Below are 15,477 nucleotides of genomic sequence, written 5' to 3'. Positions count from 1 at the left end.
CTTCACGAAAGCTATTTAAAATACAGATTCTAGACAGGTGTGGTGGCTCACGCCTGTAATCCCAGCACTTTTGGAAGCCGAGGAGAAAGGATCACCTGAGGTCAGGAGTTCAAGATCAGCCTGGCCAACATGGCAAAACCCCATCTCTACTAAAAATACAAAAATCAGCTAGGCGTGATGGCACATGTCTGTGATCCCAGCTGCTTGGGAGGCTGAGGCAGGAGAATCGCTTGAACCTGGGAGGCGGAGGTTGCTGTAAGCCAAGATCCGTGCCAATGTACTCCAGCCTGGGTGACAAAGCAAGACTCTGTCTCAAAAATAAAATAAAATACAGATTCTTTATGAGAAAATGCCCAACAAACTCAAATTGATGTACATTCTACAGAATAACTGGCCAGTATGTTACAAAAATGAAAACATCATAAAAGAAAAAAGTCTGAGGGGTTATCCTAAATTGAAGGAGACTAAGGAGATATGACAACAAAATGAAATGTAGGATCTTGAATTGGATCCTGGCCAACAAAAAAAAGGGGAACTGACAAAACTTGCATGAGGTCTGCAGATTAGTTAATAGGATTATTAAAATGTTTATTTCCTGGTTTTGATAATTGTGCTATGGTTCATAAGATGTTAACATTTGAGGAAGGTGAGTGAAGAGCTTAAGGGAACTCTGACCTATTTTTGTACTTCTGACATTACTTCAAAATAAAAGTAAGAAAAAAATAACCCAACCAGTTTTGTGGGTCCCAAACCCAGGATTCTGATCTAAAAACGAGGACTCTAATATGACTTTTAAAATATTCCCCAAGAGTTCTGGTGCTCTAGCAGGTTTGGGAACCACGGGCTCAGAGAGTAAAAATTAGTATAGAAAACTCTAGGAAAAAATATTCAGAATAATACAACTATTTTATATTTGTAGAACACTTAAAATTTTAAAGTGCTTTTGCCTACAGTACCTCAGTTGATTCTGAGAAAAACTCTGAGATAGGCAAGGCAGGTAGGTATTGGTCCCACCACACAGACAGGCAGTGTTCAGTTCCAAAAGACGATCCCTTTATTCCTAGATTATGATTTCCAACATATCTTACTGATTTTAAAATGACACATATACTCCAACCAGTTAACAGATATTTAATATCAATAAACATAATGACAAAAGAGAAATATGAAACTATATTATCTTTTAGTAAATTTTAAAGATTAAAATTTACCTGACTTTCATAAAATCAGAAATCTCTATTATCTATACAATGACAACAGATAGCCATAAATGTTATCTGAAGGAAATCAGATGTTTCAGTAGTAGAAAAAATAAAATCAGTTAAACAAAACACCCAATTGCTATAGAGCACTCCATTCTTCCATTATGGATTACAATTACTATATTAACTCTAAAATAAAATTTCATTATAAATACATGCTTCAAATAAACTGATAGTTTACTAGTCTAAGGAGAAATATTCCCAAAGAAAGCAACAAAGTGATACAGAATATATTAATAATAAAAAGCTTTATGCAAATTTTGTTCTTAAAAACATTAAAAGGATCTGTTATCAATGTTAGCAAAATGTAGCAACAGATACTCAGGCAAGGAAAAAACCTAAATATCAAAACATGGGTTGTTTTTGACAGCAAAGGGCAATTTCAAACTAAGTATGAATTTGAAATGTAAATTCATTTGATAAGTATAGGCAGTAGAAAACCACAATGTTTATACTTAATATGATTATATTTGATTTTCAGATGTAATTTATGCACTTATTTCAATCCTGCCCAAGTGTTAGTAGTACTTGCTGTGCAACAAGCTGTGTTCTACACTGCATCAATCTGTAATTGCCCCCTGTTGATTCTCTCATTGCAATAATTGGACAAACAATGAATCTTACCCAATTAGTCCATTTGTTGTAATTAATACATCCAATTCATCATAAGAAAAAAGGCAAAAATACAATGTCACATTATTTTTTCTTTGCAAGCCCAGTGAAAGGTACTGAGCCTATTTTTAAGTCCTCAAATATAAACTCAAAACACACACACACACACACACACACGTGCGCTCAGTGAAATGATGCCCATTTAAAGCTCAACTCAAGACCCCAAGCTTAAACTCATCTTAGAAAAACAAGCAAGTTTTAAAAGGGAGTTAAAACTGTAATCCTTAAATATGCGAAAGTTACATTGTATTATAAGCTTTTGGGAACTTGGACTATTACTTCCTGTTTAAAGTTGGACATCCTTTTTCAGAAAGGCTGAATTTACTGATGTATTTAATGTAAGTAAGAAATAAGGATCCAAGTTGGTTCCTACGTATTAATCAGCCAATACATTTATCAGCACAGTTGAATTTTTAAAAGATACATATTGTTGGCCGGGCACGGTGGCTCATGCCTGTAATCCCAGCACTTTGGGAGGCCGAGGCGGATCATGAGGTCAGGAGATCGAGACCACCGTGGCTAACACGGTAAAACCCCATCTCTACTAAAAAAGAAATACAAAAAATTAGCCGGGCGTGGTGGTGGGCACCTGTAGTCCCAGCTACTTGGGAGGCTGAGGCAGGAGAATGGCGTGAACCCGGGAGGCGGAGCTTGCAGTGAGCAGAGATGCGCCACTGCACTCCAGCCTGGGAGACAGAGAGAGACTCCGTCTCAAAAAAAAAAAAAGATATGTATTGTTTTTTACGTATTAACGTCTCTGCAATCAGGAATCATTTAATAATCAATGACGTGCCATAGTTTTAACTGGCAATATCTGTCTTCTACTGACACATAAAATTAATGGTGTATCTGTTTTATAATCAATGACACTTTAGATTCAATAAAATATGGTACCTCTATTTGTCAATGATAAACCTTACTAGCATGATTCATATAAAGGTACCATTCTTAAAAATGAAACTGTAAATCTTATTTGAAATTCGTTATAAGTTACATACATATCAACTCAGTTTCTGAAGATAAAGATGCTTCAGATTTTTACTAAGTTTTGTAATTTACGTGCAAGCAGTAAAATCAGCAAAACATTTTATCTGCTTGGCTTTAAAAAAACCGTAGAACTTACAGGGAGACTATTAATGGTATGCCTAATAATAAAAAATTCATAATAAATTTAAACCATGCATTTTGACAACTGCTCTTTCGTTTATCATACACCAATAAACAATTAACACATTTATATTTAATTCGAGCATATATTATTTCAAAATTCCTATTGTTTTGAAAACCTTGCAAGCAGGGCTTCATATGTCACTTTATTAACAAGAACTACGAAGTGACAATTTCTAATGATATGTCTTATTTTTCCCTCAGATTTTGCTCATCTTATTTTTCCTTTAGATTTTTATAGATAAGAATGTCTCTCTAAAGACATACATGTGGACATACATGCTAGTTTTGTTAAAAATACACACCTATACATGTATGTACATATATATGATAGCACGTAATTAACAAATGTTATTTTCCTCCTTTCTTCTTGGAGGCAAATACAGACACAATATCATTTTCAGATCTAAATTAATGTTTTATTGTTTTTCTTCATAACATGACTTATACTTAATTCCTACTAGAGTTTGATAAATATCTCCAAATTTAGACATGTTCTGTTTTAACTAAAAGCTATTTGTAGTACCTGACAACTACTATTCCTGTAACACATACAAAGGATAATTATGGTTAATACAAAAAGGAAAAGAGTTCAATCATAAAGGACAATAATTGATTAAATTTACAGGGCTATGAGAACATTTTTAAGTAACCAAAAGCATTCTACTTATGTCAGCCAGAAAATCTATAACAGAAGTAAATTCCAACTGACAACATGGAAACATAATTTAAATGTCAAAGTAATAAATCATAGGTTTAAAAATACTTCTATCAAATCATGTGAAATCCCATTCCATAATCTAAAACCAAACAGGGCCGTAAGAAAATTCTACTGGAAGTCCTAGATTCTAAAATAAATTAGTAAAATTCATCCTAACTCTCTAATATTACTAAACTATTAGTTATATCCCTGTGGTTTTATGAATGGATTATAGCCTCCATTTCTGTTTTCAATTTAACAGATCAAGTTCAATCCTTTGGTATCATTTAATATTTAACCTTCTTTCCATCCATCCATCCATCCCATAAAATTCATCCCATTCCATTCATGGAGCATCTATTATGTACTTACTATTACTGAAGGAATACTCACTATTGTATATGAAAGGCAGCTTTTAGAACCTGACTGCCAAGATCATAAAAAACACCAAAGCAGATAAAAGTTTTCCAGGCCTACCTCACCCTTCATTTTGCACCTGCCACTTCCATTTCAACTCACACCCTTCCACATTACCACGAGCAACTCCCTGAAACTCCAGGCACATTTCAAACTATCTATCCTAAATGCTACTTTAGCTAACCTCATCAACAGAGGCATGGTCATGTCAAAATAGCCATTAATAAGTTAATCTATTATTCCCCTTAACAAGTAGCAACTGTGTTTTCCTGCTTAATTTTTAAGCTGATCTTATTTAGGAACAGAGCCTTAATGGAAAGAGAACTGAGGTAGCTGAATGAGTGTGGGCTTGAAGGAAGGGGTGTGGCTCCTGGCCTTGGCTTTTTCCTTAAATAGCTATGCTATTTATGTTGTCAGAAAACAATAATGACTAACATTTACTGAACACTAAGCATGTTCCAGGTACTATTTTGTATATTAACTGATTTAGTCCTCAAAATAACACTATGAGGCAAGTACTATCCTATCCCCATTTTACAGAGGAGGAACCTAAAGCATGAGGATGTTAGCTTTTTGTACAGGATTACACTGCTTGTAAGTGATGAAACTGGAATCTGAACAAATACAACTGGCTCCAGAGGCAAAGAATTTAATCCCATTATCACACTGTATGCCCACTCTCACAGAATTGTAAAAATGAAATGAGACTCTAAGAAAGTGCTCTGAAAAGGACATTCTATTTTTTGCATTGGAAAAAAGGTTAATCTATAAAAGTGACAACGAAAAGGTTTCAAGCACATTAGCAAGCAGGGGCAGTATTGCTTTTCTTCAGATTAGTCTTCCTAGATTACATCAAATCACATATATGGGTTAAATAAACACCAACCCTGACGACATCAACCATAAATTATTGTTTACCAATTTAGTTACTTAAAAAAAAATTTTTTTTTTTTTTTGAGAGGGAGTCGCACTCCTGTCACCCAGGCTGGAGTGCAGTGGTGCAATATCGGCTCACTGCAACCTCCCCCTCCCAGGTTCACGCCATTCTCCTGCCTCAGCCTCCCGAGTAGCTGGGACTACAGGTGCCCACCACCACACCTGGCTAATTTTGTTTTTGTATTTTTAGTAGAGATGGGGTTTCACGGTGTTAGCCAGGATGGTCTCAATCTCCTGACCTCGTGATCCGCCCGCCTCGGCCTCCCAAAGTGCTGGGATTACAGGCATGAGCCACCGCGCCCGGCCATTACTTTTAAAATTTATATTTTACACTGCTGTTGATTAAGTTGCACTGCTTTCCAAATTAACCAATATCAATAATTTGATATTAGGAACAGCCCAATTTTCCTAAAATTAATAGAAAAATAAAAAATTTTAAATGAGATGTTTAATATAAAATGGTGCTAGTTGAAATGATGCAACTGAACTTTACTTAAATGATTCTTCACCCAAAAGTTTAAAACTCACCAAATTCAAAATTACAAAGTATAGTGGCTTATTGGAAAGCACAGTAATGAAATATTTCAATTGGCTAATACTGGAATTCTGGATTGCATATGAATTTCATTTATTCCAACTATGCCTTTTCCTCCAACATGACAATAATTTTTGTCTTTGACTGATATAAATGATTAAGATACTGTTTTACTCTAACAGCTTAGTAATACATACACAAACTTCAATTCTACTTATCTGCCTGAGACTTATAAATTCCTCTATCAAAAAGGCCTATATTTTCAACAATTTTTCTTTTCTAGCAACTACTCAATATTTTACCACGTATTTAGCCAAAACAGAAAAAATGTCATTTCTAGTACAATTCTTATCTATTTTGTTTTCTAGAATTTGCTACCTCTAGGAAAATTGGTCAATGTTGTGCAATATTAAAATAATTTACTATGAATAATTTACCTACTCCTAACAAAAATACAGATATCACAAAACGAGTCAGTACTCCGCTTCAGTGTTACTACTCCCCTTACTATATTAATTCACTTTTCTAAAAATCTGTTTCTCTCTAATTTAATTATTTCTAGTTTTCTCTTATGTACAATGATTTTTCTTAAACTAGATTTACTTCTGGTATCTTTTGCCTTTAGCTGTTCCTTCCCAAGTTTGAGGCAAGTAACAGTGTAACTTTTAAAAGTTTATCAACCAATTTCCTCATTTTATGCATTGTTTTTCAAAACGTTACTCTTCCAAATAGTATTCTACTCTGTCTAGATCTCTGAACAAGTTAAAACTGGAAACCCTTAATTATATTAAATTTTGGTGCAGCAAAAGACTAAATATGGGATTTCCTGAATTAAAACTGGGCAGAGCTTTGGAAAAATAAGTTACTTTCATACCTAAAACCTCTAAAAAAACAATAAAAGAAGTAGAAATCTTTCAAATTTCATTTTAGCTGTCTGCAAGTAAAATGCAAAATCAATATTATTATTAATCTATTATAACAAGAGAGCCCATATTATTTAGTAGTTTGGACCTGAATGACATAAGGACCAAACTAAATAATTTGGTGGTTACATTTAAAATGCTAAGAATTCATTTGGTTTATAAAATTTGCATTAGTTCTAAATATCTATATAATATATCAACAATTTCTGAGCAAATGAAGATTTTCACAATAAAGACATTCTTTACTGTGGACTTTCTGTGAAAAAGAGAAAAGTTAGATTGACCCCTTTATGTAAAATTTCCACATAAGGTCCTCAAAAATAACCAGTCTTGAAAAAACAATTCTAAACTATGTTGGCTTAGTTATGCTTACCCTTGCATGCTAAGCAAATACACCTATAAAGCAAATTATAACATTTGCTGTATTTTATTTTTTGAAAATGTTTTGGATAAGCAGTAAAATACATAGGATTAATGTATCCTCCTAGAGCAATTCTTTGTCCTTATAATTCTCTTGGAGCATTAATCCTCACCTGGCCTCTTTATTACATAAAGTAAATCAGACTATATGGAAGTAAATCAGTAAGAACTGGCAGCTACTTATTGTTGATTTATATGGTATTTTTTTTTTTGCCATTTCATTCAGTCCAAAGTTGTGGTTTTATAACAAAATATTACATTTCATGTTTCCAAACTATGAGTGCTCAGTGAGGCACAAGTACAACCAAGAGAAAAAGAATCTTACAAAGAATTTCAATGCATGCTCTGTAAAGAAAGTGAATATGAAATTGGCACAGCAATATGGATTTCATTTTGTTTGTTTTTATCCTTTTCCTGATTCATATACTGAAATATTTTACTACTTTAAATCCCTTTTAATAATATTAACATACAAAAAGCTACATGCTACATTCTACATTCATCGAACCATAAAATTTGGGAGATCCTGGAATATTATCTAATTCATTCGGCAATGAAATAAAGCACACATAGTAGCCAACAATTTAAAACTCAAATATAGGAGTAAATATACTCAAATCAAAAGTAGATGGTTGGACAGTTTGAACTTTAACAAAACATTGAAAGGAATTAAATTTAATTCTTAACCAACTTACCCAATTTTTGTCTTCTCTTTTAACTTAGAACACGTTTTTGTTTTTTTGCTGTCTTTGTCCTTTGGCTTGGATTTCATCCTTCTACCTTTCTTTTCCTCTTTTCCTTCAACTGAAGCACTAGGAAAGTTTTCAGGGCTCATTACTCGTGGAATATTGCGTTCCCCACGCTCCTTTGCTTTTGCTATGGCCTCTGATATTATACGATTAGCCTTTTCTTGCTTGCTTTCTGATTCCACCTTTTTTCTCTGCTTCTTCTCAGACATGACCCTCACCTGGGTATTCTGCAACTTAGTATATGTCCCAGAACCATCGCTCTTCTTGGAAGATGGAGGCTAAAGAAATAAAAATAATTTTTATAGAATATACCAAAGTACATCTAAAACAATTGTCACAAATATCTGAAAATCTTAAATTATGTTTAGAGAGGTAAAATTACATTAGCAAATATGTGAGTGCTACAAACAAACTTAAAACATTTTGCTTATCAAGAAATTAGTACAGATATGAACAGCTCAATTGCTACTTTTAAAAATGAAGGTTAAAGAAGAATAATATAGACTCATTGATATTTTCATAGCATTCTTGGTTAGTTGATTCAAGTTTTGTCCTGTAAAGATAGTTGATTCAAATTTTATCCCATAAATATTCTGTGCATTTGGAATAAAAAGTCTTTTCTTTCCTCTTCCCTCCAAAATTCTGAACATTAATAAATTTTTAAATAATTTTAATTTAGAATTACTCCATACAGTTTATTATGACTTTTAGAAAAATAAAGCCTCTGCTTTACGACTAGAACCTGAAATCATTTAATATTGAAATGCAGCAACATAGCTAGTTAGTAAACAGACATTCTCATACTTAAAATTAGAGAAAGTTTTAGTTTTCCCATGAAAGAGTTAAATGTGAAAATTTTTTTCTTTTTCTATATCATAATTATTTTGCTCAAGCAATTTGGGAAATAAACAAGTTTTACAGTTTTACATTAAAATTATTAATATTTAGCAATATCACAGGAAGCAGATCAAGAGCATTTTAAAATGAATTTCCTCTTCAAACACGCATTCATCCACATATACTTAGATCACAGTTTTGTTATGTTCTTACCCGTAAACATGCCTCTGACTATACCAAAGGAAAAAACCATCAGGAATTTCCAAACACATTTTCATGCTGATTCCAGTGTGCTTCACTGGATATTTTTTCTATACCTGCCTCATCAAAGGTTTCATAGCAGTGCTGCAGCACTGGGAAAGGAAGGAGGGTTTAGAATTGCTCACTAAAATGCCACCTTAAGGCCTACAGGCTATAACAAATAACCAAGACTCGAGGAAACAGCAACAAGCTCAAGATGGCGATGCAGTACGACTCCCGTAGCAGCAGCCAGTAATAAGGAAGGTTATTCAATCCCATTAGCCTTTTAGCCCAAAGAACCCCTCCTCCTCCCACTCATTCAGGCTTTCACTTACCCTTCCTCTTGGCCTCTTCACTGAAGACATTTTTGGCGTCAGACAAAGGCTTGCCCTCTGCTTTTTCACCACCCCAGGCAGTGCTCAAGAAAAAAGCATTGAAAGAAGATTCCTAAATGGCCTATTTAGCAAGCTGCAACCAAGAGATGCACAACCCTCCACAAATACACATTTTGATTTATCAACACATTTCTGCCTTGGCAAGTTTATATCTACTGTTCATCCTATTTAGGTATGAAAAAGGCTGTAAACACTCCTAAAAAGCTGAGTTTCCTCAATAGCTGTAAGCAGATAGCCAGATTCCAACAAAGCACAGAAAGAAATGAATGCACAAAGCATCAAAATGCATCAGCATGAATATTAGAGATGTCGTTAAAAATACTGACTCCTTCTGCGGAAGTAGGCCAGCAGATGGTGCTACCAGTTATTATTCCATTAGACTCTGCAATTTAACCCCCAATGGACTGTTCTTCCCTCCATGTAACACATTAACTCTCACTCTGCCATTTCCTGCAGTAAAGTTTTAAAAAATATACATAAAAATCTGATTTTAAAAAAATCACCTGAGAACTAAACTGTGGTAAAATGGCATTATGTGGCTATCAATATTTTAAAAAAAACAAAATCCAAAGCAATTTTTATTGGAGAAAAATACTTTTCTCCAAGATACTCTAAAATATTTAAAATATGAAATAGCTGAAGATTAGCAAAGGGTTAAAGAGGTCATGCAAATGAACTCAAAATAAGTTTAAGAAATTAGATAAGGTTTCTTATAATTTTTCTAACAAAAAGCTAACTGTTATTTTGAAAATACAGAAATGAAGCTATTTTCATTTGAATTATAAAAAGAAGCTTAAAATTTTGAAATGAACAAATGAGAACTGTTTATAAAGATTACTAACGATGTTAAAATTGTTTCATCGTCTTAACATGGATGAATACATTTTTTTCGTAACATAAAAAACTCAAAACCTTTCTGACCTTTCCTCCTAACCTTCTATTTTAACTGAACTGATGAGTTTTTCAGGTAAAACTGTAGGTTTAGTTCCGTAGCAAGTCGACTTGAATTTGAACATCAGTACAACTTTTCTTTCTATAAAAATTGATTCTATTTTAGTAAGAAATGCCCTTAAATCACTAAAACAAAATTTCACTGCTTTAAAATTCAAGTTTACCTCTTTCATCAATGCCATTTTTTTCAGTTGGTCCTGGTTAGTCATCTGATATCACTATAAAACAACATTGGGTTCCCCCCTCTGCCCCTTTTAGGTACCAAAGGCCTGAAAACAGAAACAACACTATCTAAACAGGGCTCTAGAAAGACCCATCTGGACGGCATGAGAGATTAAAGGCAGAGGACAAGTAAGGACAAGGAAAGGATCTGACTTGAGATGTCATCAATGTGAAAATAATAACAATAATGAGATAACACTTACAGACTACTTACTAAGTGCCAGGGATTATTCTAACTATTTTACATTTAATAACTAATTTAATCATGATTAATAATAGGGTAATAACAGTGATAATGGAGACAAGGGGCTGGCTAATGAGAGAAATACTCTGATAGTAGCATTAGAAAGTGGCAGAATGGAACTGAGAGAGCAAACAATTACAAAAATCATTATGATAATAAGAGCTAAAATGTAGTGTTTACTACGTACCAGGCACTATTCCTAATATTTCCTATATATTGACTCAATCTTCAAAACAACCCTGTGAGATAGGTACTACTGTTATTCCCATTTTATATATGAGGATACTGGGGGATAGAGAAATGACTTGCCCAAGATCACACAGCTATTGAATAGTGGAGCAGGGATTAAAAGACAAGGGGGTCTCGTTAGGGAGACCACACTCCTAACCACTATATTTTAATCATGTTTGGTTCAACTATCATAATTTACAGAGATTAATTTAAGGACAAAGGAAAGTAGTAACATTCTCAAAATTGCAGAGATACCAAATAATAAGGCTAGGATGAATTTTTTTTTCCCGGTGCCCTTTCAAAAGTGTAGAAATCAACTAGACATAGGTGAGGCATGGCTGAGGAGCAGGAAGAGCCAGCACTTGGTTTCTCGACCAAAAAAAGGTAAAAGAAGGCTGGGTGTGGTGGCTCACGCCTGTAATCCCAGCACTTTGGGAGGCCGAGGTGGGCGGATCACCTGAGGTCGGGAGTTCGAGACCAGCCTGACCAACATGGAGAAAAATCGTCTCTACTAAAAATACAAAATTAGCTGGGCCTGGTGGTGCATGCCTGTAATCCCAGCTACTCAGGAGGCTGAGGCAGGAGAATTGCTTGAACCTGGGAGGCGGAGGTTGTGGTGAGCAGAGATAACGCCATTGCACTCCAGCCTGGGCAACAAGAGTGAAACTGTCTTAATTAAAAAAAAAAAAAAAGTAAAAGAAATAGGAAACCTAGTTGAGAAAGAATGTATATGTGTGTGTGACAAGTTTAATTCTTTTCATACTGAGTTTGAAATGGAGATCTCTAGCAATTTGAAATTTGGGACTAGATCATCAGAGAGAGAAGTCAGGGCTGGAATGTAAGATGCAGATCCTCCTGTTTTCTTCCATTACCCTTATAATTCACTGACACTATTCAAAGAACCCAGGAGGATTTCCAAAACAACTCACTTGTCTTACAAAGTTTTTCAATAGATTCTATTACCTGACTCAGAATCCCAACTGTTTAATAAATCTTAATAAATCTACGATCAAATATTTCCTCTGCTACTAGAATACAGCATTTTAAAACCATACTCCCACAGAATATCAACTGAGGTGTTCAGTAACTGAACATTTTTAATGCTGGTCATTTCCCAATTCACACACACAAACATACAATGTTATGGTTTTTCTGCCCTTCCCCCCCCATCTAAGCAGTCATCAAATTCTGTCAAATCTACTTAATTGTATTTTGGGTTTTTTTCCTCTTCTGAGTCCCCACAGCTCCTGCTTTATTAACTTTCTACTTGTTATACTGTGGTTATGTAGGAAATGTTCTGATCTGTAGAAAACATATACCAAAGTCTTTGGGGATGATGGATTACTAGGTCTGCACCCTATTCAAATGGAGTAAAATAATTTATTTGTACTACACTTGCAATTTTTCTGTAAGTGTGATAGTTTCAAAATACAAAGTATTTAAAAATTTAAAATAAAGTCACAGGCCTTGCTCCCCATGAGCTTGTATGATTAAAATAATAGGCCGGGCGTGGTGGCTCATGCCTGTAATACCAGCACTTGGGGAGGCCAAGGTGGATGGATCACTTGAGATCAGGAGTTCTAGATCAGCTTGGCCAACATGGTGAAACCCCGTGTCTACTAAAAATACAAAAACTAGCTGGGCATGGTGGTGCACATCTGTAATCCCAGTTACTCAGGGGGCTGAGGCAGGAGAATCGCTTGAACCCAGGAGGTGGAGGTTGCAGTCAGCTGAGATCACGCCACCATACTGTAGCCTGGGCAACAGAGTGAGACTCTGTCTCAAAACAAATAAACAAACAAACATATAAACAAAAAAAATACACAAAAGGCACATATATTAATATCATATCCAAATATTCATTAAAAAAGAAAACCTATAGTACAAGAGATGATATCATATGTGATATGTTGTTTTGATAGCACCTGGAAGGAATATATGGAAGACTCTAGATATCATATTTCAGTACTGGGGAAACTCAAAGATTTATAGTATAAGCGTTTGTCAAAGACAGGTCATGACCTAATAGCAAGTCATGATATACATTTAAAGGGTCCAGACAACTACTGAAAAAAAAAAACAACAAAACAAAAACAAAAAAACAAATAGAGTAGAAGAGGATGGTGTCAGACCCTTATGCATGCACTTCATGCCTCTAATAAAATTAGAATTTTTCACACTACCTGTTACTCACCTTTTCCTTCATAAGGAAAAGAAGCAAAGAGATTTGGGCAAGAAATTAGAGGTTTTAAAATCTGAGTGGGGACTTAGGTCCTTTCTCCTCTGGTGAAATAATTTCACATGTACCCAACAGCCATATTGGGGAATTCCTCCATTTCCAATATTTTAGTTGTATTAATAAAATTACTGAATCACTAGTGTGTGGATATAAGTAGAAATTATAAATTTTCAAAAAGAGAAGGGGAAAATGATCACATGACCACTGTACATTCAGAGAACAGGTTCCTCTCCTGGCAGGCTGGGGTGGTGAAGGTTATACACACACACACACACACACACACACACGCGCGTTATCTAGATAAAGAAATGTTCTACTTGAAATAAATATATATATATATGTATATATATATATATATATATTTTTTTTTTTTTTTTTTGAGATGGAGTCTTGCTCTGTCGCCCAGGCTGGAGTGCAGTGGTGTGATCTCGGCTCACTGCAAGCTCCGCCTCCCATGTTCACACCATTCTCCTGCCTCAGGCTCACGAGTAGCTGGGACTACAGGCGCCTGCCACCACGCCCGGCTAATTTTTTTGTATTTTTAGTAGAGACGGGGTTTCACCATGTTAGCCAGGATGGTCTCGATCTCCTGACCTCGTGATCTGCCCATCTTGGCCTCCCATAGTGCTGGGATTACAAGCGTGAGCCACCATGCCTGGCCCTACTTGACATATTTTTTAAATACGAAGAAACACAAGGTCCCAGATATAATTCCTTAGTAAAAGTAAAACACAGTACAATAAATTTTCAACAACAGAGGTATAACTGCATTGTAGCTAAAATTCTCCCAACCTTTCTCAAGAGAGAGGAAAACTCTTAGGCTTTAGGCTTGGAGGACTAGGTGGATGGAAGTTTCAATGGAAGAGGACATAAAACAGAAGATAGCAAGCCTTGAGCAAGAATGAGTTTATCTGCCTAGAGAGACAATATAGAATAACAGAAGAGAACCAGTGGTGAAACCCAAAAACAACAAGTTTCAGGAGCTAGCAGATGAAGAGGAGCTATTGAAGGAAAACAACAAGAAAATGCAAGAATGGTAAGGTAAGTATCAGGAGACAGTGGTGCCATGGAAGCCAAGAAAGGAAAGAATTAAAACCTCTTACTAAATACTAAAGGAAAAATACTAAAAGGAAAGTATCTTAAAGTAATTTGGTATTATAAAGATAATTTAATAAGGCATTTTACTTCTCTTAAATTGTTTATTGTAAGCTGGTGTACTGGTTTTTAGTCTCCTTATTTTTAAAATAGAAGCATAATAATTATTTACTTAAATATTCATATTAAATCAACCTAAAAACAATAGATTTGTAGTTAATTTTAGTAATATGTGTCAAACATTAGTATCGTGGCTTCTTTTGATTTTTATTTAATGCATACTATATTTTTCTTCAAACTATCAATAAAGACATGTTTAAAGAGAAAAGAGAAAAAAACTGATCCAAGAGCAAATTATAATGTCAAACTTTTTCTGAATTTTACCCTTAGATTTGTTTTCAGAGTTTTTCATGGAAGTGGAACAATTATTTCACTTCACTTTCTTTACATCTGTGAACTACCATGCTCACAAATTAAAAGGTTTATTTTCGTCTTGTGACTCGCAGTAGTACCCAGGTTTATACTTTTAGATAACCATGACATTCCTTTTTTTTTAAGTGTCATAATCTTAATTTGCATTGATACAGTAATACTTTTTAAGGGTTGGCTTTATTTTAAGCATTCACATAAAAGTCCAGGCAAACAGTAGGTGTTCATACAAGTTTTGTTTCTTTTTTAAACACAAATGTACATCTAGCTTACAGGAAGCACAGGGAAAAAAGGAACTTGTTAAATGCAATCAACAAAATCCAGATGTAATCAGCAAAATGGGGATGTAATCAGTAAAATCCAGAGTGTAGGAAACTCCATAGGACAAAGGACTCTATTTCTTCAACAAAGAAATTGTAAGAAACAAAACAAAAAAGGGGAACCACAGAGTAAATGAGACTTAAGACTAATTGGAATGACAAAATAGAAAAAAAAAAAAGAAGAGAGAGAGAAACTTAAAAGACCTCAGTAAAATGCAACATGTGGAGCATTGCATTTGGTTTATATGTTTTCTAAGTTTAGATATTGGCCTGAAACAGCCAACTGTAAAAATAAATTTACTTAGCAACTGGAGATATAGAAACCCTGACCAGATATTTGATTATATAAGAATTACGGTTATCTTTTTAGGTGTGAAACTGCTTTTGCAGTTGTGTTTTAAAGACAAAAATCTAACGCACGCATGGTGGCTCATGCCTGTAATCCCAGAACTTTGGGAGGCCAAGGCAGGAGGATCGCTTGAGGCCAGGAGTC

General features: G+C 34.6%; 1 protein-coding gene across 24 annotated transcripts in view; it reads right to left on the bottom strand.

Annotated features, from left to right (window-relative positions):
* Nucleotides 1–15,477, bottom strand: part of CHD9 (chromodomain helicase DNA binding protein 9) — a 275,732-nt gene that overhangs the window by 109,824 nt on the left and 150,431 nt on the right. For 21 of the 24 annotated variants that reach the window (XM_054453479.2, XM_054453475.2, XM_054453480.2 and 18 more), the window contains one exon: nucleotides 7,728–8,059. In XM_054453479.2, the coding sequence (XP_054309454.2) occupies nucleotides 7,728–8,059 (332 nt within the window). Of the gene's footprint in view, nucleotides 1–7,727; nucleotides 8,060–9,193; nucleotides 9,620–15,477 lie in introns of those variants that run through there. The other 3 variants (XM_054453495.2, XM_054453497.2, XM_054453496.2) reach the window with 1 other exon arrangement.

Source organism: Pongo pygmaeus, chromosome 18, assembly GCF_028885625.2.
Source record: "Pongo pygmaeus isolate AG05252 chromosome 18, NHGRI_mPonPyg2-v2.0_pri, whole genome shotgun sequence".
Lineage (NCBI taxonomy): Eukaryota > Metazoa > Chordata > Mammalia > Primates > Hominidae > Pongo > Pongo pygmaeus.
Note: the sequence above shows the minus strand (reverse complement) of the source record. Positions and strands in the feature narration are given on the sequence as shown.